Source organism: Phodopus roborovskii, unplaced genomic scaffold, assembly GCF_943737965.1.
Source record: "Phodopus roborovskii unplaced genomic scaffold, PHOROB, whole genome shotgun sequence".
NCBI lineage: Eukaryota > Metazoa > Chordata > Mammalia > Rodentia > Cricetidae > Phodopus > Phodopus roborovskii.
Window position 1 is genome coordinate 48,787,699 of NW_026126407.1, and position 16,474 is coordinate 48,804,172.

A 16,474-nucleotide genomic window follows, 5' to 3' on the forward strand; every position below is an offset into this window, starting at 1 on the left:
GGTGCAAAGTAAGGAACTGCAGTGACTACAGTGGATACAGAGGAGAGGCCAGGTGTAAGTCTAAGTCTAGTGGGTTGAGATAGGCCTTGTCCTGCTGCATTGCACAGGGTTTCAGTGGTCTTCAAGTATTTCTGGAAGCTAGAGCAGGCAAATCAGGAAAGTCCTGGGTAAACCATTCCTTTGGCTCCTGTGAAGAGTTAAGTTAGGGGTACATGTTAGGAATGGCATGTAATGGTTTGTTTGTTTAAAGTTTCATTTATGTTATGTGTGTTTGCCTGTGTAGATGCATATGCATACCCTGGTACCCACAGAGGTCAGAAGAGGGTACTGGATTCCTACAACTGGAGCTACAGATAGTTGTGAATCACCATATGGGTTCTGAAAAGCAAACTTGGGTCTTCTGAAAGAACAAGTGCTCTTAACCTCTAAGTCATCTACCCAGCCCCCTATTTGGTGGTGTTATATTTTATATATAGTTATATATAGTTTGACATTTGGGGGTTTACATATTTTATTGAATTTAATAGCTTTTACATTGATTTTATTTTTTAGAGTAGTTTTTAGGTTTATAAGAAAATTTCTTTTCTGAGCAGCTGTTTGTTTGGAACCATCACATAACCTGTGAGATTGATTGCTGTCTTTGAGCAGTGTGCATAGGACACTCTGAAGCATTGTACAGAGTTCCACAGCTCATTGCTTTTTCTTGTCCAGTGGGGTAGTAGCATGAACATACCTGTCTGTTAATCTGTCCTTTGTGGAATTTTACTGGGTTGTTTAGGGTTTTTTTTAATGTTTATGAAGAACTAACTCTAAGGCTAAATCATGAGGCTGTTTTGTGAGCATGGGTTTTTATTTCACATGTGAACATGTATCTGTCTTTACTAGAAACTGTCTTCAAAAGCCAGGCCCCGGTACTCCCATGCTCCCAAGGACTTCTGATATGTCCAACTTGGTATGAAATTGCTTTGAGTTGTGTTTCTTTGAAGATCAATGGCATTGAGCATGAGTTTTTGTTGTTTTTTTTCTACATTTGTGTGTGTGTGCGTGTGCGCGTGTGTACACACACACACACACACACACACATTTTGTTTTTAAAGTCCAGTCCCTTGGAGGGCTCTTTTGTTGGAGAAAGTTGTTGAAAAACTGAGCCCTCTGTGCTTTATTACTCTCTTTAAAATATTTTTCCTGGTTCCCCTTTTGTGTCACTATTGGTACTGTATCACTTTTTGTTAGTGTGTTTCACCTGGTATAAGGTAGTTCAGTAATTTTTTGTTTCTAGAATGTGTGCTATTCTCTGTGAATTATCCCACCAGATGGAAAGTGAATAAGGAGTGCCGGCCTCCTTCTTGGGCTCTTCTTGCCCCTTTAGTCATGATTTCTTATTCTTGGCTTTGCATTTTGGTGTCTACCATATAGAGGTAGTTTGTTCCTTGGGTGGGTGGGTGCATATGACAGATGAAGTGATGGATAGAGGGATAGTTAGAATTGATGGAAAGACATTTAAGAAGACAGTTGAGCAGATGAATCAGTGGATAGAAGCATGGCTGGTTGAGGGATAGATATATACAAAGATACATAAATGATTGGATGGATATATGCATAGATGGATGAATGTGCTAATAGGAGATAGATGGAAGTATATAAATGTATGGATAGAAGTATATAAATGTATGGACAGATGGGATACATATGAGTGAGGGAAAACATGGACAGATGAGTCAGTAGGCACATGTATGAGTGGGTACATGGGTTAGCATATGGATGGGTAGGAAAATAGATGCTTGGATAAGTAAACAGGTATGCAAGTGGAAGGGTGAGTGGATAAGATTGTAGCTGTCTTATCATGAGGAATTACTGAGCCTTCTGTGTTGAATGACTGTACCCACCTCCCATATGAGACCCCACTGTTTAAATTGTCTTATGAGTACTTTCTGAAAACCTTAAAATGTTTGGAGCCAATATGAAACCATTATGCAGGGTTCTGAGACTTCTTCATAATGCTAAAACCTGAGCCATATTCGTTTTCAGGATATAGGTCACACTTTGTTCTTCTAGGTATGTGGTACAGCACTTCTCTCCTGACTTTATGCCTCGTTGTCTCCTGCTTTACATGTATATCTTTGGGTTGCTCTTTAAATCAAGTATTGTATCAACAAAGCCTTTTCTGTGCTTGTTCTGCTTAAAGCTATAGTTCAGATTCTTTTTTTAAAAAAAGATTGATATATAAATATATTGTTCTGCCTACATTTGCCCTTGATGGCCAGAAGGGGGCACCAGATCTCATTATGGGTGTTTGTGGGCCAGCATGTGGTTGTTGGGAATTGAACTCAGGAGCTCTGATAGAACAGTCAGTGCTCTAAACCACTGAGCTATCTCTCCAGCCCTTATTCAGATTCTTATCTCCAGATTTAAGCAGCATTATCTTAGAACACCAGTTTTTAAAATTCTGAATAAATACATTCTGAAAGAATACTTTTTTTCTTAGATAATTTAATCAGCAAAATGAGCTGGGAAGTGGTGGTCCACACCTTTAATCCCATCACTTGGGAGGCAGAGGCTGGTGGATCTCTGTCAGTTCCAGGACAGCCAGGGCTACACAGAGAAACCCTGTCTTGAGGGTAAAAAAATGTAAAATCACCAGCTAGCCCATCTTATCTTATCAGAGGTATTCTTCTTTGCTTTCCTTCTTCTCAACTAAAACTTTCCTTAGGGAATTTACATGATAGATGCAAGTATGAATCTGTACTAGTATAATTATATCATTTCTTCCACATCTTTAGAATCACCTCATATACATTCTGTCAGTTTCCTGCAAATGTCTTAGAAATTAAATAGCCAGAATAGAAGCTGCTTTCATAAATGACTTGCTCACAGCTGAGAATAGGCCAGTTTAAAAAAAAGGGGGGGAAGGGGTCTAAACACACTTCTTTAATCCTGCAGGAGGAAGAGACTAGGAGATCTCTTTGAGTTTGAGGCCAGTCTGGTCTACATAGTAAGCTCCAGCACAGCCAGAACTACATAGTGAGACCCTGTCTGACAACAACAAAAGTGGGTTAAAGCAAAGAGGCATGGAGCAATAACAGTTTGAACATGTTGTAAAATCCAAGCACACATTCCTTCCCCTATAGGTGGCTGTCCATCCAAAGCCTTTTCTTCAACCTGGATCTGCTTCAATCTGAATCCAAAGTGCATCATTTGGCTTTTCAGATTCGAACAGTGGAAACTCAGGTGTCAGACTATCAGTCTTAGCCTTTGGCTGTCATGTTTACTGTCTGGAAAACCAGCTTCCTTTACTGAGTGCTTTGAAAACATTCCAGCTATGGGTTTTGTTTGTTTTGTTTTTACTTTGTGTTTGTTTTTTAAGTTTTCGCCTTCATTTCAGTAGCTAAACAATATTTCTGTAATGTATATAATTGTTAATCTACTGCAGCTCTAGCAGAAAATCTTGGCTGGCCTAAGGTCTTGAGTTTGTGTCTGTGACACCTAACTAACTGCTTATACCTGTGCCCTACTGTATGGATTACAAGGGGATGGAATTACACTGCTATGGCAAATTGGTACATGGAGAGTTCACAAGAAGTCATGTAAAGGTGGGTAGGCAGGTGATGTAGAAGACATATAGAGGTGACTATGGAGTTTTTGTTTTAAGACTCTAAGGAGGAGGAATGCTTAGAGATGGGGTAGATCAACATTGAACCCAACTGTATATGATATTCAGTAGTCATGTTTTCAGCACAGTTCGCTTCCTGTAAATAGCACATGTCCCTTGGTCCAGAAAGTAGCAGGTATCTAGAGGTCCTGTCTTTCTACCTACTATCAGGTGGCCATGACTGATAGCATAGGGATGGGTGCTTGCCAGGCCTTCCTGCTTACCAAACCAGACCTGATAACCCGTCCTCTCTTCCATAAAGTCCTCAGTATTGCTACAAATTATGTTCCCAGGGCCACCACAGTACGTTATAAAGGGAGAAATCTGCGAATCAAGGCACCCATGTGTCGAGCCCTAAAGAAACTCTGCGATCCAGATGGTAAGTAGCAGGGGAAGGGGTGGCATATTTTGTGGCTTCCATAATTGTTTTGTTCTATTCCATAATGGACAGGCTATGGTACTTTGTGACTCTGTTTAACCATCTCCTGTGAATAGACAGGGGTTTTGTTTGTTTGCTTGCTTGCTTGCTTGCTTGCTTGTTTTGTTTTCAGATTTTTGAGACAGGGTTTCTCTGTGTAGCTTTGGAACCCGTCCTGGAACTCACTCTGTAGACCAGGCTGCCCTCAAACTCACAGAGATCCACCTGCCTCTGCCCCACCAAGTGCTGGGATTAAAGGCATGTGCCACTACCCCCTGGCCGTGGGCCACCCCTCATAGACAGTTCTTAAAGTGACTTCCATGTGTCTACTAAGAAGCCATGGCAACTTTCTGACAGATGGGTCTATCCATGGTTCTGCCTTTGCAAGTAAATAGTTCACCATACAGAGTTTGACCCTTGCTAGGGTTCCTCTGTTCTCCTTGCTTCTGGGCATAAGACCATCTCCTTTGTTCCCACTTCTCAGTTCCCTGTAGTTTTCTGGCAAAGTGGTTTATTTTCTACCTTGAGATTGGTCTGTATTGGACTTTCATGGTCTCTTTTCCTCAGGTCTAAGTGATGAAGAGGACCAGAAGCCAGTGCGCCTACCCTTGAAAGTCCCTGTAGAACTACAGCCACGGAACAACCATGCCTGGGCACGAGTACAGAGCCTGGCCCAGAACCCACGTCTCAGGTGACATTTAGCATAAGGAATGGCCCCCATGGCAGGCACAATGTGAGGGTTTGGTGTTTCATTTTCACTCAGGGTATCCTAGAGAAACAGATTTTGTCCAGTGCCGTGGCACAATATGAGGACAGAGTATGGAAGTGACATTGTCATGAGATGCTCTGAGTTGGAAGGTGGTCTTGAGATCCTGAATTGTGATTCTACCAGGCAAGGGTCTTTGGCCAAATAAGAAGATATCACTGTGATTGCCCGCAGAATCTTCATCTTTCCTGTAAAGCTCCTACATTTCTTTCTCTCTGGTTCCCTGAAGATTTGTGGGTAATTTATTAACAAAGTCCTGCCATACCTTTGTCTATTTCCCATTTACAGTTTGTTAAGTTGGAGTAAAATTCATACAACATTGAGTGAGCTGTTAGCCACTTAAATGTTTATAATTAAGTGGCACTTAGTACGTTCACTTTGTTGTACAGCCTTTATCTCAATTGACTTCCAGAATGTTTTCATCATCCCATGTGCCTGTTAGCCATCACTTTCTCCAATGCTCGTTTCTCTCTGTTGCAGCTTCTTTTTATCCTGGTGGATTCTATATATTTTATGGTAATGGAGCCACACAGAGCAATCTGTTCTATCTGGCTTCTCTCATTGGCCTACTACTGTTTTGAGGCTTACCTATATTATACCATGTGTTAGGGCTTCATCTCATCTATGTATTTATTTTATTTTCTTAGGGAAAATTAGGGGTAACTACATCCTTCCATCCTTGAAGACAAAGAGCACTAATAAAATATGTGGTGATGCTTTGAATCCTCACACTATCCAAGTACCCACACTGGAAAGTGTCCCTAGACCTCTTTGTGTTATTTATAGCTCTATGTGACTCTACAGTGCTTTCAACAGACAGGGCTTATCTGTCATGTGGTTTTGTACAGGCAGTCATTAGAGCTCTTCCAAGACTGTCTTTCTTACTGTAATCTTTTTTTCATTTCATAGGATGATTGTGGAGCTACATCGAAAAGTTTCTAGTCTCATTGAGTTCTTGAAGCAGAAGTGGGCACTCCATGAAGTACGAATTGTATCTTTTTTTCAACTGAAGCAGACCCTCCAAGCCAGTCAGCTATTCCTGCTTGTGAATGAGGTCTTGTGTTCCCTAGTTCCTGTCACTGCTATGGGGACCCATGGGTGTAAAGTCCCACCTTTGACCTACTTGACTGCTTGTACTCAAGTCTTGGCCACCTCTCCATGTTTTGAGTAGAAAACTATCTGGCCCATGAGATGTGCTCTAAGTATCCCTCATCAGTAGAATGGGTGGGATGATAGACACACATTGCAGCCTCATGCAGCCTCCTTTGTGTCCTTGTCGGGTTGTTGGCCCTACTTTTTCCCAGGAATAAGTTTTGTCATCAGGTGTGACACTGAATACACTGAATACCTGAGCCAGCACAGTTGGTAGTAGCCTGAGGAACGTTCCCAGGTGAGCCCCAGGAATATCAAGGGGTAGGTGGGGCTCCTAGAGAAGAAGGCCCTAGTCTGAGGCCCATAGCTTTCCACTGATGAGTACTTTGGTCACAGTGTAGTTTTTTGGAGTTGCTCCTTGACAGTGTGCCCAGCGGAAGACACTTGAGGAAAGGCAGCTGCAGGGCTCAAGCACAGCGCAGACCCAGGAGAAGGTGGCATTGCACCTGTTCCCAGGCGAGAACTGTACACTGACACCACTGCCGGGTGTGGCCCGTGTGGTACACTCCAAGGCCTTCTGCACTGTACACTGGCAAGAGGGTGGCCGGTGCAAGCAGGGCACCAAGGACACACACTCGCTGCCTCCAGCCCAGATCCTGGGCATCCATAGTGGTCAGGGAATAGCCCGGGGCCAGGTGAAGTGCCAGAGGAGCAGTGCAGAAGGCAAGGGTGGAGGGCGGCTCCTTCCTAATGCAGATGCTTCACAGAGTTCAGGGGAGAGTTCCCCTGAGAGTGCTCCTGGAGAGGGAACAGCTCCAAGTTTGAGCAGCTCGGATGCCCCTGACAGGCCTACTCATGGGCACCAGGACTCTGGCCCACAGCTTGAGAAGACTCCTCTAGCAGCCCTTGCAGTAGGTGGGGACAGCCCCATTCAAGAATCTGGGGCCCCACCATGTTCCTGCGGCCATCCCCCAGATTTAGAAGATGAACTCTCACTCCTTGACCCTTTTCCCCGATACCTGAAGTCTTGCCAGGATCTCATCATCCCAGAGCAGTGCCGCTGTGCAGACACACAGTCTGGAAGAGAGCACCCTCTTGGCAGGGTAGCTTCCCCAGAGGCCCTCATGCCCAGCAGCAGAGAGGTTGCCGACAATGGTCCCCCTGGCCTGGACCCTCAAATTGGCACCGATCCTCAACTTGACCCCAGGCTTCTGTCAGATATTTGTACTAAAGAGCTGGCAGATGTACCTCCTGAAGAGGCCCAGGAGAAAGGGGGCCCCTCAGAACCTCTGTTGTCTCAGGGACAGCCTGCTGCCAGGCCTTCAAAGGAAGTCCCTGCTAGCCAGCTGGCCCAGCAGCTGCGTGAAGAGGGCTGGAACTTGCAGACCTCTGAGAGCCTCACGCTGGCTGAAGTCTACCTCATGATGGGCAAGCCGAGCAAGCTGCAGCTGGAGTACGACTGGCTGGCTGTGCTGGGCCCTGAGAATCAGGCTCCCACAGCACAGAGCCAGACTGTCCTACCCCATTCACCACCCTCAGCCCTCCACCAGCAGCGCCTCCTGAACTGCCTCCTGAGGCTTATCTCCACTGAAGTCCATCCCAAGATGGTGAGTAGTTTAGATCAACCCAGGACATTGAGTAGTTTGAGGTGAGCCTGGGTTTGTGTGTCAAGCATGGCTCTTCAGGATTCCAAAGGTAACAAATTCACCAGGGCTGTAGGTCCTATACCCCATGTCGGGGCTGATAGTGAAGGTCTACAGCTTCAGCACTGTGGAGCCATTGGCAGGGTTATTGGAATTAGCAAGCTTTGACTTGTTTAAAAGACTTCAGATTTGGCCCTTTGTGGAGAGATGTGTTATGGTTTAGTGTTCAAGGAGAGGCCAGAGCAAACCCGAGTCAGTGGGAAAGTAAGAGCTTCTAGCCTTGACTTCAACTGGAAGGCGAGTGAGGCAGTTTGGAACAGTATTATGGGAAATGACAAACCAGAAGCTCTTTTGAGACACCCAAGGCAGGCTCCTGGCTAGTAGCCACAAGAGCACAGGTCTCAAGCACATGCCATTATCTCTCTGTTCACTCCACTGTTCTAAAGCCTCACAAAGGAACACTTAGTTTGAGGCTAGGCTGGACTTTTTAAAACATAACAAAACAAAGAAAAAACATAAGGAAGGAATGAAGGGGAAAAGAAGGGACAGACATTGCTAAGGGTTAGGGGAAGAGTGGGTGCAGATGATAGCCAAGTCCCCTTAGTGATTTGATGGGCTCTGTTGAAACTCGAGACTTTGGGTCAGAGAAGGGTCATCTGTCCTTTGCCCTCCCCCCCTTTTTTTTTCCCTGCCTGGCAGATCTGTGGCAATCAAGTACTCCCAAGAGTCCTTTGATTCGGTCAGGAACTTGCCAGACTCATCTGAAATGCTCAGTCTGGGGTGGGAATACTACTACTATCCTCAGAACCAGAAGCCAGGTTGGCTTGCAATAATGGACTTGCAGTAGGTGCTTGGGCAGAGCAGATGAGGCCATAGTAAGGATCTGGACAGAACTGTAGAGGGCATGTTGTGAAGTAACCTCAGTAAAGCATCTGGCCAGGTTTTCCTGAAGGTGGTAAGACCACCAGCATAGAAACAGCAACAAAGAGGTGGGATGCCTTTGTGAAGCCCTAGGACTTGAAGCCATCCATTTTTATGGTTTTTGGCTTTTTGGTTTTTTGTTTGTTTTGTTTTTGGTATCAATTGGTATGTGAAAATGTGATGTTCAAATGCATGGTACACACGTGGAGGTAAGAGGACAGCTTTTTAGGAATCCTCCCACCTTGTTTTGAGGTAGAGTCCCTTATTTTTTCTGTCACCACACTTCACTTTTCCAGGCTAGTGGGCCTATGAGCTTCTGGTCTATTCTGTCTCCTTCTATCTTACAAGAATTCACATCCAGCTATTTACATGGTTTCAGTGAATCAAACTCAAATCCTCAGGTTTGTGGATCAAGTGCCTTTATCTGCTTAGTCATCTCCCTGAAGCCCCTGAAAGCCATCCCTTAATGGGCCCTGGACAATCATGAGGTTGGGAGCTAGGCAAAAAGTTTTTCATCTGTTACCTTCTTTTGACTCACAGCAGAAGTTAACATGATTGTCTTCGGCTGTCTTTTCACCATGGTGTTTTAAAAAGACAAACCTTTGTCACTTACTAGTACCTCTTCCCTATACTATAATTCTCTGCTGGTCCCTGTCCCCTCTATGCCATAGAGCTACTTGTCTGTTCTCATTACAACATTCTGGCAATGGAGACAGGCTAGGATCTCCTTAGGAAAGCAATAATTATTTGTAACTTTTCCGTTCTTTTTTTTTTTTTTTTTTTTTTTTTTCTTAAAGTTTGTCATGGCTTGTTTTGTTTTCACGATGCCTCACCATACAGCTCAGGCTGTCTGGCTTGGAACTCATTCTGTAGATCAAGTTGGCCTCAAATTCAAACAGATCAGCCTGTCTCTGGAATTAAAGGTGTGCTTGTCTACATCCTGCTTAGTGGTTTTAAATCACTCGAAGATTAGAGTTAGGTGTGGTTAATGCTTGTGATCCTAACATGTGGAAGATTAAGGCAGGTGTATCACCAGAAATTCGAGGCCAGCCTGGTCCTTAGTAGATACATGACAGCTAAGGCTACAGGGTAAGACCCTATTTCAATAAAGACTACCACCCAGGACTGGAGACATGGTCCAGCAGTAAAGGATGCTTGCTGCTTTTCTTCCAGAAGACCCGAGTTCAAGTCCTAGCACTGAAGTGTGTGTGTGACTGCAATAAAAAATAAATCTTAAAAAACTAATACCCTAAATTTGTAAATTATGACTTTGGGGTATTTCATTCCAAGGTGTTTTTGTTTTTTGTCACCATGGAAATGGATGTCCTTAGGATATTTGTGACAGATCCATTTTTCTTGAGCTGAACCTGTTCCTTTGAATCTGAAACCTGATGTTCTTCCAGGCTTTTGAAGCAAACACGGCATCAACAGCCTCAGTCAGGCCTACCCAAGAGGAACAGTCTACAACGCCCCCAGGGAAGGTAGTGACCATCAGCTCTCGGAGTCCCCGCTGCTCTCGAAACCCATCTGCCCTCCGAAGCAGCAAGACTTTCCCATCTGGTTCTGCTCCTTGTTCCCCAGGTATGCTTCAGGGTGTCCTTGGGACTGTGTCAGAACTGAGTACATGGTCTTGCTGTCTATCACCCATGGTTAGTGGGCATAGCAGTGGCAGAGGATCACCTCCATTGGGAATGGTGAACATAGGGGAATGTCATAAAAGACCAAGTTCATGTGGTAAGCAAAGAGTATGGTAGCCTTTATTGGTCTGGTCACATTGGAAGTTTTGCATCAGAAACCTTCATAATATACAGAGTAGCTTAAAGCCACTAAGGAGGATTGGTTTGTGAATCTGTAGTGACTTGATTTTCTTTACCTCCAAAGCATTTGAATAAAGCACTCTTCTATTAAGGAGCATGCTGGCAGTTTAGTGCAGTATTGGAAAGAAAGATGGAATAACCTGCTTTTTGGTACACCTTTACATTTCATCTGAGAAACAATTTTGCTTTATTTTGAATGGAACTCAGGGCATCATACATGTTTGGCAATGCTTTGCTGCTCAGATATCACCCCAGTCCCTAGGAAGAAATTTGGTTCTCTTACTGGGTACATAAAACCCCAAGATAAGCACGGCCATCCCATTTATTTCCTAGGGCACCAATGTTACTTGTTTTAACCTACAGAAGCTATTTTTCCCTCTGTTGTAAGGAAGCCCCTATATCAGTTACCAGAGATAACAATAATTCTTTTAGCAAAACAAATAAGGTGTGCTGTCAGGTTAACAGTTCTTGATTAATACCTTTTTTTTTTTTTTTTTTTTTTTTTCCCATTTAAGAACATTGATGGTTTTACAGTATCTCTGATTTACTATTTTGTGGTCAGCCTTTCCACCATAGACTGTTTTCCTGACAATCCTTCCAGTGACCTGTGTAGAGCTCAAGGCTGAGATTTTTGGGACACATCTTATAGTTGCTTGTTTTTTGTTTTTGCTCTACCTTTCTTAGACCTTTGGGGGGGGCTGTGTAAGGAGACAAAGTGTAAGCCACTAATCTTTGAGATGAAGGAATGTTCTCTGAAGTGGGCCACTCAGCAGCTCATGATTGCCTTTTCTGACTTCAAGTGACTTTCTCAATGTCCTCTAACATTGTCTGTCTGATTGGATTGTCGGCCCAGGGTCCTGTACTTCCCAGAAATGTATACCATGTCTGGCAACCTTGGCCTATAAACTGTGTGTAGTCCATACCAAGCTATCAACCATGAAAGTTCGTTGTAGCATCATTACCATAATGGCATTTCAATAGGGTTATTGTGAAATAAATATTTTCTGTCCTGTTATCACTGAGAAAGACTGTTTTCTACACAGTAAGGGATTTTAACCAGGGGTCAATAATGTGCAGCTGTAGTCTACTTTGTGTAATTGCCTATGTTACACAAATAGCTATATAGGCATCTAACCATACTCTCTATCAGATATATATATATATCTGTGGCTGCCCTGTTGCTGCCACATGAAGTTGAGTTGCTATAGAGACAAGATGGTTACTGAGTGTGTTGCTAACTAGCCTTTGTAGAGAGTCTGTTTTCTTTTGGTTAGTCAGGAATGCCCTAAGGTTTTGTTAGCTCTGAAATCTTGATTAGTTGTCCTGCCCTCTCTCTCTAAGCATAGACCAGTGGTTATGTGCTTTTCATCAAGAGGCCTGCAGTCCCTGTCAAGTGGGGCCAGGAATCAAAGAAAGCAAGGCAGTGCTTTACTGGGATAAAGAGTAGGCAGTTAAAAAGTTGTCAGGGTTCTTTTCCTGGTTTACTTCCCGGTAGAGCTGCCTGTGCCCTGGAGGGGATGGGATGTAAGTGTCAGCACATAATTCTCCCTTCTGTTCCAGGTTTGAGAAACCCCCCAAGGCCTCTCTTGGTGGCTGGTTCCTCTAGCACAGGAAGTGGTGATTCAGATGGTGGCCTCTTTGCTGTCCCAACGACTTTGCCACCCAATAGTCGACATGGAAAGCTCTTCTCTCCCAGTAAGGAGGCGGAGCTGACTTTTAGGCAGCACCTGGACTCCATCAGTGTGAGTGCTGGGAGTGCCAGGTTGGGTGGCTATGGTATGCTTCACAGGTAGAATGCCTATTCTAAGAATGTTCATGTTCTTTGTCTCATAGATACAGTCAGACTTTTTTTCACCAAAGCCTAAGAAACTACGGAAACGGCACTTACGAAAGCCACTGGTGGTCCAGGTGAGGGAACGTTGCTTGAGTCTGTGCATCTGTAGAATGTCTGTTAGGTTCCTACTCTAGCTACTGAACTGGACAGGAGAACTGTTTTCTTACATGCCTTTGGTTTTTAGAGTGAAATGAGAAAATTCCTGCCCTTGTCTTTCTTTTAATAGGAAAAATAAAGCCATGAACAGAAAATGTACTGGTACCCATATAAATAAAGATAAACTTTGTTTTTTGTTTTTTTATTTTATATATATATATAATTTTTTCTTATTTTATATATCGATCCCAGTTCCCTCTCCCTCCTTCCCATCCCATTCCTGCCCCCACCCCACCCCCACTCCACAGGGAGGGTGATGCCTTCCAGGAGGGATCATCAAAATCTGTCAATTCATTTGGAGTAGGGTCTAGGCCCTCCCACCTGTCTCTAGGCTAAGGGAGTATCCCTCCATGGGGAATGTGCTCCCAAAGTCCTTTCGTGCACCAGGGATACATCCTGGTTCCACTGTCAGAGATCCCTTAGACTGCCCAGGCCTTCTAACTGAGCCGCACGTTCAGGGGGTCTGAGTCTGTATAATGCTGGTTTCCCAGCTATCAGTCTGGGGGTCCATGAGCTCCCCCTTGTTCAGGTCAGCTGTCACTGTGGGTTTCTGTAGCCTGGTCTTTACCCCTTTTCTTATCACTACTCCTTCTCAGCTCAGTGTTTAGCTGTGGGTGTCTGTTCCTGTTTTCATCAGCTACTAGATGAGGGCTCTATGATGAGAGCTGGGGGGGGTGAGGGTGGGGGGTGATACCATAATAGAGGGAGCCATTGTAGGTTTGAAGAGAAAACTGACTCTAGAGAAATGTCCAGAGACCTTCAAGGATTACCCCATCTAACAATCTGAGAGCAGCAGTAGAAAGGCTACTTTTGCTGATAATGAGATTGATAACTTATATGCCATCAAGATAGACTTTGATTAGCATTGAAAATTACTTCTATACAAGGCTGGGGTTCCAGGTCACAAGAGTGTCTAACCTGGGATATTTAAACTTGGCTTAAAACAGTCAGGAGGCAAAAGTTGGCTGGCAGAAGCAAGGATTTGTAAAACTGTAGTAAGTGCTAGGAGAACCCACAAATAACATCTACAAGCCATGATATACAAGGTACGCAAGTGTTAACGAGCAGTTTTCCCGCCAGCCTGGGCCCACATCTGCACCAGCCCCAAATAACACACAGAGACGCAGTATTAGATATAATGCTATTAGCCTGTTACTAGCATTTCTTATTGGCTAGCTCTGTCTTAAATATTAACCCATTTCTATTAATCTAAGTATTTCCATGTGGTCTTATCTTACTGGAACAGAAGGCCCTGAGTTCTACCCTGTTGGTCCTACATCTTGAAATTCCTACCTACTTCTTCTTGACTCCTCCTTGTCTCCTAGTCCCATCTATCTTGCTTTCCTATTGGCCAACAGTGCTTTATTCATTAACCAATAAGAGAAACATTTACAGACATCTCTCATCACCTGAGAAAGAAGATAGCAGCATTTCCACATTAAAGACAAAGGAAGTAAGGCCGTAATAACATAGCAATAGGAATTTGTGAATGTGTGTAGTTTTTGGAAGACATGAATAGATTAGTTTCCTTTTGCTTGTCTCTTAGTAACTTTTTCCTCTGGGTCTGGTGAAGTCTTAGTGGGTAAAGATACTTGTCACTAAGTCTTAAAATCTTTGTTCCATCCCCACATTTTAGAAGGAAAAATCCAACTTGTAAAGTTGTCTTCTTATCTCTATACATGTCGTGGTTTGACTACACACTAAGTAAATGAACATAATGTTAAGATTTTAAAGAAAATATTTTTTTGTAGTGGCATCTTGCCTTGCCAGTAAACTAGCAGTAGTAGCTACATTTTTCTTTCTTGATATTAATTTATAAATAAGAAGTATGTTGAACTTAGTGGCTACAGGGTGAGACCATGTTATAAAACAAAGGACTATTATATGAATGGTGTTAGGAAGTATGTCTTCTAAATTTTTTAATTTTTAATTTTTGTTCATGCTCCCTTAGTTCTAAATTTAACTTCAGTTTCTTTCCTCCTTTGTCCCAGAAGTGGAAAAATACTTCCTGACTTAGTAGAGACTCTGTGCCTGCTAAATTCAACTACTGAATATTAAACTAAACCCCATGGTCTAAACCGAATCTGTTTTGTTTCCTGAATGACTGTTAGTGGTGGCACAATGTGTGTACAGGTCTGTGCATATGGAGGCCAGAAGTCTATAGCAAATTCTTCCTTAATGCTCTCCATCTTTATATTGAGGCAAGGCTTCTCATTTGAACTCGGGGCTCTCAAGCTCTGTTAATCTAGCTAGCCTGCTTGCTCAGGGGATCCCTTGTCTCTGCTTCCTGCAATCTGGAGTTTCAGATGGCTTTACATGCCTACTTGACATTTATGTGGCTGCTGGGGATCTGAGTTCCTATGTCATACATGCATGCCAACTGCTTACTCCCTGAGCCATCTTCCCAGCCCCATCCTGTTTTTATCATTGAAGATATTCAGCCGGTGGTGGTGGCCCACACCTTTAATCCCAGCACTCAGGAGGCAGATCTCTGTGAGTTTGAGGCCAGCCCTGTGTACAAGAGTGAGTTCTAGAACAGGCTTCAAAGCTACACAGAGAAACCCTCTTTCTAAGAAAAACAAATAAAAAAAATAAAATATCCATTATATATATGCGCGCATGCACACACACACACCTACCCTATAAAGCTTACTCACTGTTGGATAGGTTTTAGTGTACGTATGGGTTGATACCAGCTCATGTTCTTTTCATAGAATATTCTCATCACTCAGAAGAAACCTTGTTGCTAATAATTGCCAACTCACCTATCTCTATGGACTTGCCTATTCTGGGTATTTCCTCAGATGGGATTATACAGTATGTGGTCTTTTCCACTTAATATTTTTGTAAATCAGTAAGGCTTTATTGACAGAGAGTCATAGTCGGTTATGTCCACACTCTTCTGTGGCTGCTTTCCCATAAGCTCAGGGACAATAGTGGCCCCAAAGCATTCTTTCTGGCCCTTTATGGAAAAAACTTACCAAGTACTACCTAGCCTCTGGAATGAGGTATGGTAAGCCTCAAAAGTGTGTAAAGATGTTAATGGGTTGATCGTGCTATCATCCTCAATTCTTTCTGGTCTCTGTTATTTGCCAACTTCCTGGAGAGATCATGCATGAGCAAAGGTCTCAAGGAAACCCAAGTCCTTTATATATGATCGGAGTATCATCTCTGTGCAAGTCTCAGTTGTGTCATGATCAGGTGTAAATGTTGTACTGTTAGCACTGTCAGTGGTCAGTGCAGGTTCTTCTTAGCTAAATAGGTACTTATAAGTACATCAGGACCTTTTGTTCACATGCAGGAAGGAGACCTAGAAATGAGCATCTCTTGTGTCTTAGTGCCTATTGTTACAAGCAGTCCCTTAACTTTCTGCATTCTGCCCACCAAAATGTTCAACATTGAGCCCTATCAGCCTATCTACCCCATGGTTGTAAACAGATGCCTATATGTACCATATGTACCAGCCAAATCCAGACCATTCTAGGTTTGAACTAGTTCCTACTGGTATTTCTTCAGTTTTCCTTGGGAAAGGTTTCATTCTTAAGCATTCTAGACTGATTTTTTTTTTTGACACTGAATTTCACCTTTACTATATGCATTGTTTTCTTACAGAGGACACTGCTCCCTAGACCTTCTGAAAACCAGTCCCACAATGTGTGCTCCTTCTCCATCCTGTCTAATTCTCCTATAGCTGGTAAGGCAAGGGATTCCTGGAATAGCTTTCCCTGAATGTGCCTCACTGTAGGACTATATTGTGTGGGTTTCCATGGCTATTTGTGTGACATTTCTAGCATATCTGTGTTTATTCTACCAACATACTAAGTGTGTTTCATACCCACTGTGTTGGGCGTGGCTGCCATTGTGTGCAGAAAGACTGCCAGTGGTGTACCTTCTTTCAGGGTGTGTTCTATTGTCTTTGTTGGCAGCACCAATGAGTTCAGTTGTGTGTGTTCACTTTCTGCTTGTAGAATCATGACAGGCACTTACAAAATAAATGTGTTGTTGGGGTTGGGGTGTATGATCACTTTTTTTATTTACACCATCTGTAAATTCAGTGGGTACCCTGGTGCTTTGACATAAGCCTTTGGTGGGTTTTGTAGTTAAACACAAGTGCTTGTTTTAGTTTTTTTTTTTTTTTAATTTTTTTATTATTATTATTTTTTTATTTTACATGTCAA

General features: G+C 43.2%; 1 protein-coding gene across 5 annotated transcripts in view; it reads left to right on the plus strand.

Moving 5' to 3' along the window:
* Positions 1–16,474, plus strand: part of Cramp1 (cramped chromatin regulator homolog 1) — a 60,678-nt gene that overhangs the window by 31,589 nt on the left and 12,615 nt on the right. For all 5 annotated transcript variants that reach the window (XM_051181137.1, XM_051181136.1, XM_051181138.1 and 2 more), the window contains exons 7-14: positions 3,943–4,028; positions 4,635–4,758; positions 5,743–5,824; positions 6,360–7,532; positions 9,893–10,070; positions 11,867–12,048; positions 12,140–12,214; positions 15,909–15,990. In XM_051181137.1, coding sequence (XP_051037094.1) covers positions 3,943–4,028; positions 4,635–4,758; positions 5,743–5,824; positions 6,360–7,532; positions 9,893–10,070; positions 11,867–12,048; positions 12,140–12,214; positions 15,909–15,990 — 1,982 coding nt within the window. The remainder of the gene's footprint in view (positions 1–3,942; positions 4,029–4,634; positions 4,759–5,742; positions 5,825–6,359; positions 7,533–9,892; positions 10,071–11,866; positions 12,049–12,139; positions 12,215–15,908; positions 15,991–16,474) is intronic.